Source organism: Pelodiscus sinensis, chromosome 17 (assembly GCF_049634645.1).
Source record: "Pelodiscus sinensis isolate JC-2024 chromosome 17, ASM4963464v1, whole genome shotgun sequence".
Classification (NCBI taxonomy): Eukaryota; Metazoa; Chordata; order Testudines; family Trionychidae; genus Pelodiscus; species Pelodiscus sinensis.
Window position 1 is genome coordinate 14,665,484 of NC_134727.1, and position 18,253 is coordinate 14,683,736.

Here is an 18,253-nt window from a genome sequence, read left to right on the forward strand (position 1 = left end):
TACTGTTATCTTTTGATGTTGACATTCATTCCCAAAACATCTTGAAAGGCTCATCCTGTCCTGGATTTAATTAGTTGTTTTCAGGGGTGCCCACCCTTCACCTTTAGAGCCATCAATTCTGCCAATCTGATCAATTCTTGACCGTGGGTATGCACTGATGGTTTTTCTGACTCCGATATGTTTCTTCTCAGTCTGTCTTTTACAGTTTGTCTTCACCCCACATTCTCCCCACCTTCTCTCTTGACCATCTGGCTCTAATGGTGACCTTCACACCATATCTCATTCGTACAGTCTTTTTCACAGAATCCTTCAAAGGTAAACAGCAGTGTTTTATTTTAAGCAAAATCAAAACAATTCACATCGAAGGCCCGGGCCTTCAGTTTTCTAATCTCACTAACCTAGACACAGTATGAGAGCCTGTCTCCTTACTTACTAAGCTTACTAAACTTTAGAACAAGGAAATATAGGAGATAGATACTTAACTAAAGAATTTAACTTACTACAATATTAAATATAATTATATATATTACCTTACATTACTACATTACTAAACCTAAAATACAAATATAAAAAGAATAAAACTTTCAGTTCCAACAACCTTGGACTTCATAGTTATCACAACTACTACTAAGAATTCCATGGTGATATTTGGTATATGATTCAGATATTTTTGCTCCAAGCATAATATCCAGCTAGTTAAACTAAAGGAAAATCTCCTTTAGCTGTTACCAATATATGACTCATGGCACAAAGCTGAGCATTCCGATCTCATCCAGTAGAGGCAAAGATATGCCAGTTCATAGCAATGTTAAAGTTCTGTCTGTTGAAATGGAAATTCCTTTACTGTATATGCGACGTCACTTTTCTTTGAAGATAACACCACACATATTCAGTGATGGGCACCAAGGTGGTAAAGATAGTGATGCCCATTTGCACTGTTTTCCACCACACACCTGAATCCAGAATTACATGACCAGTTTCTGCACAGTTGGGAAGCTTCCCCCAAATCTCCAATGTACCATATTTATTGACACTGCCCCCCCCCTTAAGTGAGCAGAGAACATTTCTTACCTACCATTCTACATGCTCCCCAGTTTGGGCTACAACAGTAGTGAACCTTTCTTTGCGTCTTGCCCTCAATCACTATCATTCATTATTCAGTTTCCTCCTTAGCTGAGGACGAGGTGGGGCCCTGACTAAGGGATAGTCAGTTGTCACATGGTAGAAGGACCATGTGTTGAGGCTGGCAGTTGGAAGCTGTAACAAGGATTTGAAATCTAGAACCCTCTGTTCATTGGTCATGCCTTAACCAGGGGACAGGGCTTTCAAGAAGGCCAGGGCTACATAAAGCCTGTTCGTAAGTGACCAGGAAGCTCAGCAAACAGGGCAGTTAACAGGGAGTTTCAAAGGCAGTTCAGAGGGGTAGTTAGAAGGACCTAGATACACTTGGCATTCTTTACAACTTTTAAACTAAACTAAAACCAAAACTACTTGGTTTAAATAAAAACCCTAACAATCTAATTCTCTATAGGAGAGAATGCAGGCCAAAGCCCTGCCAGCAGAGTGAGGGCTATCCAGTTTATTGCACCCAATGTAGCATGTATGATTACCTGCCCTATGAACAGCTGGAATATGTGTACATTCATTGCAAGGAGCACCTGGCCCTTAGCGATCACATACAGGTTTTGGAGGACAGGGTGGCTGAACTGGAGGAGCCAAGGGAGGCCGAGAGGTACACAGATGAGGCTTTCTAGGATACTGTAGAACTGTCCCATCTCCAGTCAGATGGCCCATGTCCTGTTATGAAGAATGAAAGTCTCAGGGAAGGAGAACATTCAGCTGGAGGAGAGGGAAATCATCCCATAATTGGGACCCTCCTTCCAGATGATGTTGTAGTAACCTCTTGCACTGAGGATATCTCTCCAGAGGAGGGAATTCCAGACATTAGGAAAAAGCAAGTATTAGCAATGGGGGATTCTGTCTTTAGAAATATAGATAGCTGACTTTGTGATGACCAGGAGAACAGTATGGTGACTACCCTGTCTGGTGTGAAGGTTGTGGATCTCTCAAGATATCTAGATTGACTTATCTGTAGTGCTGGGGAGGAGCTGGAGTTTGTGGAACATGTAGGTACTAATAACACAGGGAAGAGTAGGAGAGAGGTTCTGAAGGCCAAATTTAGGCTTCTAGGAAAAAAATTGAAATCCAGGACCTCTATGATAGCATTCTCTAAAATGCTTCCAGTTCCATGTGCAAGGCCAGGTAGGCAGGCAGAGCTTCAGAGTCTCAATGCATGGATCAGATGATGGTATAGAGAGTGTGTGTGGGGGGTTAAGATTTATTAGGAAGTGGCAAAACTTTTGGGGTAGGGGAAGCCTATACAGGAAGGATGGGCTCTACCTAAACCAAAATGGAACCAGACTGCTGGCACTTAACATGAAAAAAGTCATAGAACAGTTTTTAAACTAAGGGCTGGGGAAAAGCCAACAGGTGCAGAGGAGCATATAGATTGGACAGAGACATCTCTTTGGAGGGGGGTCTATTAATAAAAATTCACTATGTTCTAGTCAGGAGGAGAGGATGGAAAATGATAAAATATGGGTCAGATCACGAGACACAATCAAATTAAACACATCAGGAAATGGAAGACTGATAAATATTGATACAATTTTGAAGTGCTTATGCAGAAATGCTAGAAGTCTAAAAAATAAGATGGGTGAATTAGAATGCCTAGTTTTAAAAGAGGATATTGATATAATAGGCATCACAGAAACTTGGTGGAATGAGGACAATCAATGGGACACGGTCATACCAGGGCACAAAATATATCAAGAGCACAGAAGAGGTTCCGCTGGTGGGAGAGTGGCATGATACAAATGTAGAATCAAATTAAGTAAAAATCTTAAATGAACCAAAATGTTTGATAGACTCTCTATGGATAGTAATTCAACGCTCTAATAATAAGAATATAGCAGTAGGGATCTATTATCAATCACCTGACCAGAACAGTGATAGTGACTATGAAATGCTAAGAGAGATTAGAGAGTCTATCAAAATAAACAACTCATTAATAGAAGGTGATTTGAACTATCCCCATATTGACTGGGTATAAGTCACCTCAGGACAGGATGCAGAAATAAAATTTCTTGATACCTTGAATGAATGCTTCTTGGAGCAGCTGGTTCTGGAACCCACAAGGGAAGAGGCTATTCTTAATTTAGTTCTAAGTGGAGCATAGGATCCGGTCCAAGAGGTAAATATAACTGGACCTCTTGGAAATAGTTGACTATCATGTAATAAAATTTAACATCCCTGGGGGGGAAAAACACCTCAGCAGTCACTGGCTGATTGAATTTCCGCAAAAGCACTGACTTCCTCCTGTAAGAAATCAGTGCTTCTTGTGGAAATACTATTCTGCTCCCATTCAAGTGAAAGTCCTTTTGCGCAAAGCTTTTGCGCAAAAGGGCCAGTGTAGACAGCTCAGATTTGTTTTCCGCAAAAAAGCCCCGATTGCGAAAACAGCGATCAGGGCTTTTTTGCGGAAAAGCGCGTCTAGATTGGCACGGATGCTTTTCCGCACAAAATGCTTTTGCGGAAAAGCGTCCATGCCAATCTAGACGCTCTGTTCCAAAAATGCTTTTAACGGAAAAGTTTTCCGCTAAAAGAATTTCCGGAAAATCATGCCAATCTAGACGCAGCCTAGTTGTTTAGCAGGCTTCCTGCTTCTGATGTACTTAAAAAACACGCTGCTATTACTTTCTGAGTTTTTCGGTAGCTGCTCTTCAAACTCCTATTTGGCTTTTCTTATTATAGTTTAACACGTAATTTGACAGAGTTTATGCTCCTTTCTATGTTCCTTACTAGGATTTAACTTCCGCTTTTTAAACAATGCCTTTTTATCTCTCACTGCTTCTTTTACTTGGTTGTTAAGCCATGGTGGCACTTTTGGGGTTTTCTTACTATGTTTTTTAATTTGGGGTATACATTTAAATTGGGCCTCTATTATGGCATCTTTGAAAAGTTTCTATGTAGCTTGTAGGGATTTTACTTTAGTTACTGTATCTTTTAATCTGTTTCAGTAACCTCCTCCTTTTTGTGTAGTTATCCTTTCTGAAATTAAATGCCACAGTCACCAGGAGCAGATGGCATTCACACAAGAGTTCTCAAAGAACTCAAATGTGAAATTGCAGAACTATTAACTGTGGTTTGTAACCAATCTTTAAATCAGCTTTGGTATCTAACGACAGGAAGATAGCTAATGTGATGCCAATAATTAAAAAGGGCTCTAGAGGAGATCCTGGCAATTACAGACCAGTAAATCAAACATTAGTACTGGGCAAATTAGCTGAAACTATAGTAGAGAAAAAAATTGCCAGACACATAGATGAACATAATTTGTTGGGGAAGTCAACATGGTTTCTGAAAAGGGAAATCATGCCTTACTAACATACTAGAGTTCTTTGAGGGGGTCAACAAACATGGAAAAGGAGGATCCAGTATACTTAGATTTCCAGAAAGCCTTTGACAAGGTCCCTCACAAAAGGCTCTGAAGTAAAGTAAGTTGTCATGGGATAAGAGGGAAGGTCCTTTCATGGATTGATAACTGGTTAAAAGACAGGAAACAAAGGGTAGCAGGAGTGGCCCGAGGCTGGCTGTGGCAGCTGGCGCCCCAGGCGGAAGGTGCGATTGGTGCCCCCGCCTGCACGGCCGTCAATGGCCGTGACGTCATCATCGGGAGCCCGGACTGGCGGTGCCCTAGGCAACTGCCTAGTTTGCCTAGGCTCACAGGCCACCCCTGAAGGGTAGGAATAAATGGTAACATTTCAGAATGGAGAAGGATAAGTAGCGGTGTCCCACAAGGTCTCTACTGGGACCAATCCTATTCAACCTATTTACAGGGGCGGCCCGTGAACCTAGGCAAACTAAGCAGTTGACTAGGGCGCTGCCGGCCCAGGCACCCGATGATGACATCACAGCCCTTGACAGTCACGCAGACAGGAGCACTGATCGCGCCTTCTGCCTAGGGCGCCAGCTGCTGCAGCCGGCCTCGGGCCGCTCCTGCCTATTTATAAATGATCTAGAGAAAGGGACAAACAGTGAGGTGGCAAAATTGGCAGATGATATTAAACTGCTCATGATATTTAAGGCCAAAGCAGACTTTGAAGAGCTTCAAAAAGATCTCACCAAACTATGTTTGGGGGTGGGACAGATAGCTCAGTGGTTTGAGCATTGGGCTGCCAAACCTGGTGTTGTGAGTTCAATCCTTACAGAGGCCATTTGGGGCAAAAATTTGTCAGGGATGGTACTTGGTCCTGCTGTGAAGACAGGGGACTGGACTCAATGACCTTCCAAAATCCCTTCCAGTTCTAGGAGTTTGCCAATTTTTACATGATTAGGCAGCAAATTGGCAAATGAAATTTAATGCTGATAAATGTAAAGTAATGCACATGGGAAAAAATAATCCCAACTATACATACAATATGATGGGGACTAATTTAGCTATAACTACTCAAGAGAGATCTTGGAGTCATTGTGAATAGTTCTCTGAAAACATCCACGCAATGTGTAATGGCAGTCAAAAAAGCAAACAGAATGTTAGGAATCATTAAAAAAGGGATAGAGAATAAGAGAGAGAATATCTCATTGCCTCTATGGTATGCCCACATCTTGAATACTACGTACAGCTGTGGTCGCCTCATCTCAAAAAAGATATATTGGCATTGGAAAAGGTTCAGAAAAGGGCAACAAAAATGATTAGGGGTTTGGAATGTGTCCTATATGAAGAGAGATTAAACAGACTGGGACTTTTCACCTTAGAAAAGAGACGACTAAGGGGGGATATGGTAGAGGTCTATAAAATCAGGATGGATGTGGAAAAAGTGAATAAGGAAAAATTATTCACTTGTTCCCATAATATAAGATCTAGGGGGTTACCAAATGAAATTAATAATTAGCAGGTTTAAAACAAACAAAAGGAAGGGGTTTTTTTTCACTCAGTGCACAGTCAACCTGTGAAATTCCTTGCCAGAGGATGTTGTGAAGACCAGGACTTTAACAGAACTAGATAAATTAATGGGGGTTAGGTCAATCAATGGCTATTAGGCAGGATGGGTAGAAATGGCGACCGTAGCCTCTGTGAGTACATCTGCCCAGTAGCACCTACCTCAAGATAAGCTATGCAATTTGAGCTACACAGATTGCATAGTTTGTTTTGAAATTTGGTGCTGTCTACATAGCACCACATTTTGAAATAAATCATTAGTCTGGTATCTTCCTTAATCCTCATGCAACAAGGTTTATAGGAAGCTGGAATATGTTGCCCATTGTTTTGAATGTATTTCAAAATGGTGGGCTTCTTGGGTAGACAGCGGAGAATGCTATTTCAGGCTAACGGATGTTATCCCAAAATGGCCCTGCTGTGTAGATGTACCCCTGTTTGTCAGAGGCTGATTTGGCCAGGAAGCTCTCAAATGCAGGCACTTCAGTTGCCTCTCCCCCCACTGTCATGCTGCTCCTGCTTTTCTGCCTTGGAGCTGCCCCTTAGGGGTCTCCTGCTTGCTTTACAGGGTGGGGAGAAGAGGGTTGCTGATGTCAGGGTGTCCCTCCTCCTCCCACTCCTATACTCTAACTCCACACAGAGAGAAGAGACTGGAGGGAGCTTGGCAATTCAAATCTCTGTCATTCCCACAAATACACATGGTCCTTCCCTCTCATCTCTGTGCTCCTAGGATGGGCAGGACTTGAACAGACCACCCTGGACTTCCCCAAGCAAATGCTGCATATACTAGGCCACTCCAGAAGCCACACCATTACCCTACCTTCAGCGGGTCCCTTATCCTGCTTTCCTTATGCAGGAGACAGCTTTGTCCCTGGGGCAGTTAGGGTGTTGACTGCTCAGGTGGGTGGGTGGGGGAAATCAAGCCCAACACCCTGTGCTCCAGAGGCTGTTGCCCCTTAGTCAACTCAAGAATCCACCCCACCACCATACTTTCAGAGGATCCCTTATCCTGTGTTGGCTGTCTGGCCGCTCCCAGGGCGGATGGGACTCTGACTCAAGCCCACCACCCTGTGCTCCCCTGGCAAATGCCCTGTCCTCTAAGCCACTCCAGAATCCACCCCATCTCCCTACCTTCAGCAGGTCCCTTATCCTGCCTTCCTAATGCAGGAGCCAGCTCCAACTCTGGGGCAGCCTGTGAGGGCTGTCCTGCACTCCCAGGGCGGGTGGGACTTCAACCTATCACCCCAAGCTCATCTTCCTACCTTCAGAAGGTCCCTTATCCTGTTGGCTGTCTGGTCACTCCCACTATGTCTACACTGGCGGATTCTTGTTCAAGAAAATCTTGCGCAAGGGTTCTTGTGCAATAAGTCTTCTGCAAGAAAACGTCCATCCTGCCATGTGTGAGCTGTGCTTTTGCACAAGAGCGCCCATGGTAATGTGGATGCTCTCTTGTGCAAGAAAGCTCTGATGGCCATTTTGGCCATAGGGCTTTCTTGCACAAGAAATCCCTGCTGAGCATCCATACTGCCCTCTTGTGCAAGAGCGCCTGTTAAGGATAAGGGACACCTGTTAAAAAAGAGCATAGTTCTTGCGCAAGGAGCTGTCTCTTACCACGCCTTACTGTAAATTTCCTTGCACAAGAGCAGCTGCATAGTGTGGATGCTCTGCAGATTCCTGTGCAAGAACAGCTGTGCTTGCGCAATAACCTAGCAATGTAGATATAGCCCCAGGGTGGACTTAAGCTGCCTACAGGGGCCCAGACTCAAGCCCACTACTCAGTGCTCCAGAGGCTGATGCCCTATTCTTGAGTTCACTGGAGATCCCACGCCATCTCCTCCTAGTCTGTTATCCTGCCTTCCTAATGCAGGAGCCAGCTCTATTCCTGGAGTAGCCTGTATTGGCTGTCTGGCAGCTCCTACTCCCAGTCCCAGTGTGGGCAGGACTCAAACCCACTCCCCTGTGCTCCCCAAGCATATGTTTTAGCCCCTAGTCCACTCCAGAACTCCACCACTGTCTGTGCCTTCAGAGGGTCCCTTATCCTGCTCTTCTAATGAAGGAGACCGGTCCATCCCCTGGGCAGTCTGTATTTGTTGTCCAGTCACTCCCAGGGTGGGAAGAGGGGGAGAACTCGAACCCACCACCCTGTGCTCCCAAAGCTAATGCCCTATCCCCTAAGCAATTCCAGAAACCAGCCCACCACTTACCTTCAGGGTGTCCCCTCCCACACTCTCTACCCCTTGGCCCAAGTCCAGAGCCTGCTCCCCAGTCTCCTACCCCAGCCTGGTGAAAGTGAATGAGATCCGGGGAGGAAGGGGGGTGGACTGAACAGGATGAGGCCTTGGAGAAGGGGTGGAGCAGGGGCAGGGCCTCAGAGAAGGGGAGGAAGGAAGCCAGGCAAGGGTATTTGGGTTTGACGTAGATCTTACATTGCACTTAAATTGAAAGAGTGATCTTTGTGGTTAAAAAGGTTAGAGTGCTTTGGGGCATCTGGCATTAGCCACCGTTGGAAGACAGGATACTGAGCTAGATGGACCTTTGGTCTGATCCAGTATGGCTGTTCTTATGTTCTGATGTTCCCTGACAGGAATAGTGAGGAATGAAAGCAAGTGGACATACTGCAAGAAGGGATCCCAAACCTTCATTCTCTCCACTGGCCTCTTTGGTACAGTCACTCCCAAAGAGTCACCAAACCTTAGAAATGAGATGTATTCCTAGTGACCAGCACTAGGAAATTAGCCAGTTCCTTTAGGATTAATTTTAAAATACCTTACATTTTCAGTATATATTTATACTGGTTTACACATAGAAAGGTGCTGTTCCACCAGGAATGTTTTTAGAGCATATTAGTGATGCGATTTCGTCTTAGGTGTCAGAGGTACACTTGATTTCAGAACCTCCCACTTATGTGTCATTTAAATCTTACAGGATCATATGGGTGCACCTTATGCAACAAAAAGTGAAAAGAACATTTTAGTACTGAATCATCACTCAGGAAGGCTGACAGAAGGCAAAGACGGGGAATGATTAACTCTTCTCATATTCTATGCCATGCCACAGGAAAAGACTTATTAAAAAGACTAACAGCAAGATGAACTATGTGTGACACCATATGTTACACTGTCACTGTGCCCTTGTGAACCTTAGGGAAAGGAAAGCATTTTGTACAGGTTATCCATGCTTGGATACTTTTGTACCTAACTCTTGCTTAAGCCATTATTGACTGTGTTCCTCTGAAAGAAAAGTTTGGTCTAAAATGGTGAAATGCACTAATGGGGAAAGTGTGGTTTTATGGCTAATGCACAGAAGCAGCTGTTATGATAACCTCAGTTAAGTTCTTATCTGTTCCATGCAGATCACAGTATTTAGTTTTCAAAACTGGTGCCTACTTCTAAAAATCGGAGCCTCAATTTTTCTGGCAGAGAGAGAGAGAGAGTGTGAGAGAGAGAGTAATAGAAATGTAGCCGTGTTAGTCTGGGGTAGCTGAAGCAAAATGCAGGACTTTGTAGCACTTTAAAGACTAACAAGATGGTTTATTAGATGATGAGCTTTCGTGGGCCAGACCCACTTCCTCAGATCAAATAGTGGAAGAAAATAGTCACAACCATATATACCAAAGGATACAATTAAAAAAAATGAACACATATGAAAAGGACAAATCACATTTCAGAACAGAGGAGGGATGCCGGGGGGGGGAGGAAGGAAGGTAAGTGTCTGTGAGTTAATGATATTAGAGGTGGGGAAAGTTAGATGTCTGTGAGCTAATGGTATTAGAGGTGATAATTGGGGAAGCTATCTTGGTAATGGGTAAGGTAGTTGGGGTCTTTGTTCAATCCCCCCTGGAGGATTTTGCTTCAGAGAGAGAGTGTGAGAGAGAGAAATCATGTCTTCACCAGCCCTCACATGAGAGTTGTCAAATTCCATGTGTTTGTGTCTGAAAGACAAATATGAATCATGATTTCACTATCTGTCTCAGGGGTGTTTGTAGTTATTACTTTACATTATTATTAGGAATGTATGTTAAGATCCTTGTATGGAAAGGCTATTGCAATGTAATTTATTATTAAAACAATTAATCCATTGCCTACACAAATACAGGCTCTCTTTGTGAAACTAGACTTTCTTTTAAAATGAATAGTCATATTGGAACCAAATAGCTGTTAAGATGGTCTATGTTTTCAACATACATGGGTAGAGAAGCTGAGGGCCTCACTGGTGCAATCTTCAGTGTGGTAAACTATAGATGTTCTTTATCAAACACTCCAAATGGTTCTGTGACATCCTCAAATGTACCTGATCTGCTTAGACATATACATGAGTAATATTTTAATGGGACATACATACAAGCATTTTATAATCATCTCATCTTCACACAGGAAACCTGTGAATCCCTCTTGGATTTAACATTGGAAGAAGTAAGGAAGAATTCTAATGCTGAAAGAACAAAATGGAAAATTTGGGGCATTAGCCTGTCATCATCTTTAGCAGCCTCTGTGGCCCACAGCACTGACATTGGGCTGGTAGTTGATGGGAAAACATTGAATGTTATTTTCCAAGGAGACCTGGAAGATAAGTTTCTGGAGCTGACAAAGTACTGCCGCTCAGTTTTGTGCTGCCGTGCCACTCCTTTGCAGAAGAGCATGGTGGTCAAACTAGTCCGGAGAAAACTAGAAGTCATGACACTATCAATAGGTACTTAGTCTCTTGCAATTCTAAATTATTTTGGTCTCACGCTTTTAATATTCATCATGAATTTTCAGCATGTGGAGAGTACTGCTATATAATATTCACATTGTGGTTCCTGCTTCCTTTCATTCTGATGGAAAAAGATAGGGCTAAATAGTATCTTCTTAGCAAGAGCCATAGGCTTGTGTGTGAAATTTCTTTATGAGGTGCCTGACTGACCTGTGCTCCTATTAAAGTCAAAGATTTGATGAGAGCACCTGACAATTTCAATGTCTCTTTCTCCCTGTTACCCTCCAAAGCTCTACAGTTCAGGAAAGCCAATAATCATAATCATTATTCTGCTTGTTGTGTTAACTGTTCCCTTTTACTCCTGGATTCTTTCCAATTTGCATATCCCCAAAGCAGCATTAGGCACTGCTTTTCACCTTCCAAGTAAACTAGTTAAAGTGAAATCTGCATGTTCCTTGTTTCAGTTTGTATGATTCTATTAAAATCCTTACAGAACTGACTTTAAAACTTTCAACATAACCAAGGCCTGCAGTGCCTACACTACGGGACAAAGTCAAATTAAGATATGCAACTTCAGCTATGTTAATTGCATAGTTGAAGTCGAAGTAGCTTAACTCAGCTTCTGGAGCTGTCCACACTGCAGGAAGTCAAGGGAAGAACACTTCTAATTTGAACCCTGGAAGATCAACAGCAGCAGCTTCAATCTTCCACTGCAGTGTTGATGTACCCACAGTGGGCAAGAAGGAAGTTATGTAAATTATAACCCCTATTTCACTCAGAACTTTTGAAAATGCTCACCTGTGGACTGAATTTTTCCATGTATGGATCCTATCTGCATCTGAATATTTTAGGGCTTTTTGAGTTAAGAAAAGATAAAAAAAAATGTGGTTTTTGTTTTGTTTTGTTTTGTTTTTGCCATCGTGGAAAGGAGGGACAAACTGTTCTCAAAGGCCTTTTTGTTTGGCTTGTTGGTTTTGATGATGGTTGGCGTGAATAAACTGAACGTGACAAAGTAAATTTATTTTTGTATAGAGTACATAAAGAATAGCATCTACATTGGGAAATATGAACAAATGTGATAGTTGAAATGCATGAGTATTCCTACTTTGGCTGATGATTCTGCTTAATACTTTATGCTTGTAAGTATAGAGCAGGGTTTCCCAACGTATGGGTTGGGACCCAAATATGGGTCACCATTACATTTCAAAAGGGTCGCCAAGTGTCTCCCCAGGTGGTTCTGCCCTTCCTCCTCCCCCCGTTTTTGAATTGCCTTGGGTCACCAAGTCTTCCTGAATTGTCAAAATGGGTTCCCATCTGGAAAAGGTTGGGAACTGCTGGCATAGAGGGAATTCTGCCCTTGATTTCAATGGGACTAGAATTTCACCCCAAGAATTTGTGACCCAAAGACTTACAGCAAAGAGGTTCCAGATCTGTTTTTTGACTGCTTGACCTAATCCTAATCCACCTGACAACACGCAAGGCACCAACAACCATAACTACATATGTGTGCTATTGTAAAGATACCTGTCTATCAGGAAGGGTACGTCTGCACTTGCTCCCTAGTTCAAACTAGAGATGCAAATGTAGCCGACCAAAATTGCTAATGAAGCGGGGATTTAAATATCCCGTGCTTCATTAGTATAATCTCACCTGCTTGCCAGCTGATTTTGAACCAGGAAGTGCGCTCTGGGACGCATTAGTTCAAATCAAACCCCTTGGTTCAAACTAACGTAACTCCTCATTTTTTGAGGAATAATGTTAGTTCGAACCAAGGGGGTTGATTCAAATTAACACGTCCCGGAGTGTACTTCCTGGTTCAAATCAGCTGGCAAGCGGAATAACGCATGGGAAAGATTATGCTAATGAAGTGTGGGCTATTTAAATCCCCTCTTCATTAGCAATTTTGGTCGGCTACATTTGCATCCCTAGTTCGAACTAGGGAGCAAGTGTAGACATACCGGAATAGTTTGAGATCTTGCTTTCAGATACAGGCATTTAACACTAAACAAACCAAACCTTAACATTATTTTATGTTGTATTTTCATATTTCTGGAACTTGGTTCATTTTTTCTCTTCAAGGTGATGGTGCAAATGATGTGAGTATGATTCAAGCAGCTGATGTTGGGATTGGAATTTCTGGCCAAGAAGGCATGCAGGTATCCTCCTTTCTGGTTTTATGAAGTAGATTTGAATAGTTTCAAGGACTTAGGGAGGGACCTTTATTCTGAGTAACAACTTGAAATTAAGAAACAAGTTAGCATTATTGCTATCCTGACATTATGCTTTCCATCATTATAGCTAGCTGAATCATCAGTTAACATGCATGTATGTTTATTCTAAGCTTGAAAAATCAGCAGATAAATATCCACCAATGGAATAACACCTGCTTTCTTGATCATCTCTTCTGTAGAATTTCCCAAGATTCAAATACAGGGCTTCTTCTCATTCTAATTTCTTTCCAAATGATTTCTCTCCTCCATCATCCTGGGTTCATTAATACCGTTTTGTGGTGCATTCTGGGGAGGCAGAAAGATGCAAGTTCATATTGGGAAGAGCAGGTTTTTTGGTTAGTTAATAAGCCTAAAAGTGTCAGCATAATCATGGGTAGTTTCCTCACTGTTCGTTCTTGAATCAGGTCATTGGGTACAAAAATAGAATTTCTATAAATAAACTTAATACTTTTTATTTAAGGCTGTGATGGCCAGTGACTTTGCAGTATCTCGATTTAAACATCTCAAGAAGTTGCTTCTGGTCCATGGGCATTGGTGCTATTCTCGATTGGCAAAGATGGTGATTTACTTCTTCTACAAAAATGTGGTAAGAAAGATGCAAAAGATATTGGATGGCTTGGTTTACTTCAGTCACGCTGGCTTAAAGTCCCAGTTCTTGTGGGCCAGGTTAATTCAATATTCATTGAATTGAAACTAATTTTTCTTCACTTGGACAGTTCATGGTTACTCTCAAAGTCACTCTCACTACTCTGCTGACCCAAAGCCTTTAGAAAAATTAACATCTAGATCTTTTACTGTACATGTTGAACAAAGTACTGTCACAGGGGAGAAAAACCTCTGTTTAGTGACTTTTATTAGTACAGAAACGTTTCCACTAACACTCATGAGCCTCAAAAAATTTTTTGCTATGCATTTGCATAAGGAATGGTAGATTAGTGCTACAAGATGGAAGATGACTTTACATTAGACAAGAATTGCCTTTGAAACTTGTGAATTTTGTTATTAATTTTATAGGAACTGCTTGCAATCACTGATGCAGTCATATCTAACATTTTTTATTAAAAGTTTAATGTGTATGCAAATAAGCTGTGGGTTGAAGAATAATGTAAAGTGGATAAACTTGAGAGTACTACACTTTCAGCAAACCTGTTCAAACAAGTCTTTTGGACTTAAAATATTTTCTGAGCCTCAAAGACTATTTACTTAGAATTCAAAATGTTCACATTTTAAATGTTTTTAAAGTAATTTTAAATCAGGATCATGTCTTATCAGTATTAAAATTTGTAATGGAAAACTTCTTTGGTCTGGGCACACTTTCAAAGCTTAAGTGATATTTATTTGTGATATAAAATAGTTTTCTCAACTGGAATGCTGTTATTCATTATCTCCCCACTACCATTTGAGAGTGGGGAGAGACCTTTTGATTCCACAGTCAAAACCAATTTTGTGAAAGGATTTAAAACTTGGTGCTCAGAACTGAATAATTTAACTGCTCTGCTATATTTTTTTAAAGGAAATCCACTGTGATACATTGATTTAAAACCAAAATATTCCTTAATGGTACACTGCATTTAATAAGTGAAGAAATACAAAACTATCTGTTTAAGATCTCTCTAGGTGAAATGTATGTGTAGTATGGAATATCAAGTAGCCAAAGGTGAAATGGATCTATAGTGTGGAAGAATATATCAGGGCTCTCTGTGCTATTTAACCCCCATTGGTGGACTGATTGGCTGAGATTAACTATGCATTGCAAAGTGAGGAACTCATGCCATACCCAGACAGTCACAATTGGAAGGTCCAAAAAAGAGGCCACAGGAGATCTCCGACTTTGTGGCTTTAGGGGCCCAAAGTAAAATGAAATTTGTATTTACTGAAAGCAATTTTTGTTGCAAGTTCAAAATGTCGGGATTATATGTTGGGTCATCATGCATCATGGGATATTTTCTGTTCACTTTTCTCACAGAGCTACGTAAGCCTGCTCTTTTGGTATCAATTCTTCTGTGGCTTCACAGGGACTTCTATGATTGATCCCTGGCAATTGATCTTCTTTAACCTCTTTTTCACCTCAATACCTCCCATCCTTTTTGGAATCCTGGATAAAGATGTATCTGCAGAAACGCTCCTAAGTTTGCCTGAACTGTACAAGAGTGGGCAAAATTCAGAGGTGGGTCTTGATTGCGGAAGTAACTATATGAGACCTGCTGTTTTGTTTGATAAGGCCATGGTTCTCAGCTCTTTTCATGTTCCCTCTCCCCATGATATCCACTATTCACCTCATCTTTCTCTTCTGCTGAGAGCCACCCAAAGGATTGTGTAACTGGGATCAGGACAAGTAAATTTGGAATGGAGTTGGTGGTGGAAGCTGGGCTAAGTGCCGGTGCAAATTATGGTGCTTTGTTGGAACGTATAAAGTGGGGGTTAGTGTAGTCACAGTTAATGCTGTGCGATCGGGGAAAAAGCTGGAGCCACAAACAACTCCGCGCATGCACGTGCACAAACACACACACACACACACACACACACAAACACTCCGCTCCCACAGCTGGAGGAACAAAGCAACGCACTGGCATGCTGCCTGCAGGCTTTTCCTGCTGCTCCATTGGCCAGAATCCAGCCAATGGAGCAGTGGGAAGCCATGCCTGGGACAGGGAGCCTGAGAGCTGCACGGGGGGGGGGGGGGGGGGGGGCAAAAGCAGACCCATCTGCCACCTTTCCCATGAAGGACCTGCTGCTGCCATGGCCATGTCCCCACTACTCCATGCCCTGCTCCGCTCCCATCTCATGCCTCCCCTGTGTGCTTTGCACTCATGTGCACCATGCTCTCACACCTGCCAGAGAGCTGGAGTCTGTCATCCAGGTGCCGGCAGGCTGGATCCTGGCTAGCTTGCCTGGACCTGCTGGCTGGACTCCCTGCACTCCTGACGAGGCAATAAATAAACCCTGTTATAGACACTGGGGGAAAAAAAGTTAAGTCCTGCCCAGACCCTGCACTCCTGACCCCTCTCCATGCCAAGACCCTTCACCCCCCAGCTTGCTCCTGCCCTTCCTCCCTGACCAGACACCCACCCGCACCCTGCTGCTGCCCACTTCCTCCTGGCCAGACACTTACCCACAGGCTTCTCTTGCACCCCCATCTCCTACCCAGATCTTGCATCCAAGTGTATAGAAGTGCATGCACACTGCTCCTCCCCTCCCCACAGGAAAAGGTGGAGCAGAATCCAGGGCAGGGCATGCAATGGAGAGAGCCCCTATCCCCATCTTGAGAGAACGGCGTGGCACAGCCCAGGGCAGGAGGGTTAAATCTTGGCACACAGCTTCAGAAAGGTTGCTCTATATATTGAAATCCTGAAAATTTTTAACATCAGAAATGTGTGTTGTCTCTAACCTGAACAAAATGAAGTGAAGAAATTTGTATAGACTTTTTGTTTTTCATTACCTGGGATCTAGGGGGCAATAAATTTCAGAGTTGAAATTTAATAGCTGTGTGTAAAAATAGTATGAACTCCTGATTAAATTCTGATGTAGACGGAGGATGTGTAACTTCAGGAAGTATCAGGAAGGAAAAACTTTGAAAATGAATATGTCAGTATAAAGTGGCAAGTAAACGTAAACCTTTAGATCAACAAAAGGCTTGCAGACTGTGTGTATGCACTCCTGCTGTTATGCTTAGAAATAATTATTTTAATATACAAAGTACTTCTTTTGTCACTATAAAAATGTGATGTCTCTGCTTTCCAGAGATGCTTTTATATTTTTTTATTTTGAATACTCAGAAATTGATAAAAGTCAGGGGATATGCGTAAGTGTTTATATTAAGCGCCTTCTCAAACCTCCCTGACAAATGCAGAGAACCAGGCTGATCTTTTATTTATGTACTACAAATGCACACACTTTTTTTTTCTATCATTTTAAAATGCTTAACCTAGCTTTGGTTCAACTATGCCTTTCTAATGTGTTCTAATAAAAAAAACTTTTTAAGGGAAGATTTTGACCTGCCCTTTTCAGGTCCCAGAGCAGTGCAATACATAAGGGCTACATCTAAACTGGCATGATTTTCTGCAAATGCTTTTAACGGAAAAGTTTTCAGTTAAAAAGCATTTGCGGAAAAGAGCATCTAGATTGGCACGGACACTTTTCTGCAAGAGCACTTTTTGTGGAAAAGTGTCCGTGCCAATCTAGACACGCTTTTCTGCAAAAAAAGTCCCGATCGCCATTTTTGCGATCTGGGCTTTTGTGCGCAAAACAAATCTGAGCTGTCTACACTGACCCTTTTGCACAAAAGCTTTGCACAAAAGGACTTTTGCCCGAATGGGAGCAGCATAGTATTTCAGACAGTAGGAAGTCAGTGTTCTTGCGGAAATTCAAGCGGCCAGTGTAGACAGCTGGCAACTTTTTCCGCAAAAACACTTGCTTTCTAGACACAGCCGAGTCGAGGCTCCTCTTTTCTATGCAGCAGCCACATTTCTTGTCTGAATGTGATTTTCAGTAGTGTTGAGCACTCATGACTCAGACTGGTATCCCTTTGGAATTCTGACCATTCAGCCCTTCTAGTACAAAATGTGGAGGCAGTCATGCTGCCAAGAGACCCCCTGAAGAGATCCCACCCTCTTCCAACACCAGCTCTTGCCTGGCCACTGGAGAAGTGTATTTCTGCATATTTTCAAAGGACATAGTCACTGGTGCCAGAGCATTCTGAATGAGTCAGCAGGAAGGCCTTGTCAGCCTGCCACTCCAATAGTGACCCTACCTATTACTGAAGCTGTGGCATTAAAAGTTGTGATAAAGATCTAAATGTCAATTTGCAATCAAACATACTGTTCCATGCAAAGGAATTGTAAAGAATAACATTGGGCCCAATCCTGCAAGCCTTATGGAAATTTTGCCTGAATAAAAATGGAAGGATCAGATTCTTAAAGACAATGAGTAACTTAGTGGAGCACAAACTAGCAGAAACAGCGTGATAATGGATATTCCTCACTTCCTACAGACATACAAACTGTCAACTTTTAGTATTGCTGTGTTGGATGCCTTCTACCAGGGTCTCATCTGCTTCTTTGTCCCTTATTTGGTAAGTATGTTGAGGTTTTAAACTCTACTTCTTAAAAGAAGTAGAAAAAAAATCACCAATGTTTTCTTATGCAATTAATTAGTCAAGGTTTATCTGATTTTGTCTATTTTCTAGACGTACAAGGACTCTGATATTGATGTTATTACATTTGGAACTCCCATCAATACCATCTCCCTCTTCATAATTCTCTTGCACCAGTCTCTAGAAATGAACACTTGGGTATGTCTGTAAACGTGCTGTCTAGAGATGACAGTTTTACTT

At 42.3% G+C, this 18,253-nt stretch overlaps 1 protein-coding gene across 1 annotated transcript in view; it reads left to right on the forward strand.

The window, feature by feature from the left end:
• Positions 1–18,253, forward strand: part of ATP10B (ATPase phospholipid transporting 10B (putative)) — a 109,618-nt gene that overhangs the window by 84,806 nt on the left and 6,559 nt on the right. The window contains exons 14-19 of the mRNA XM_025178505.2: positions 10,372–10,687; positions 12,770–12,846; positions 13,382–13,507; positions 14,888–15,088; positions 17,912–17,992; positions 18,107–18,211. Coding sequence (XP_025034290.2) covers positions 10,372–10,687; positions 12,770–12,846; positions 13,382–13,507; positions 14,888–15,088; positions 17,912–17,992; positions 18,107–18,211 — 906 coding nt within the window. The remainder of the gene's footprint in view (positions 1–10,371; positions 10,688–12,769; positions 12,847–13,381; positions 13,508–14,887; positions 15,089–17,911; positions 17,993–18,106; positions 18,212–18,253) is intronic.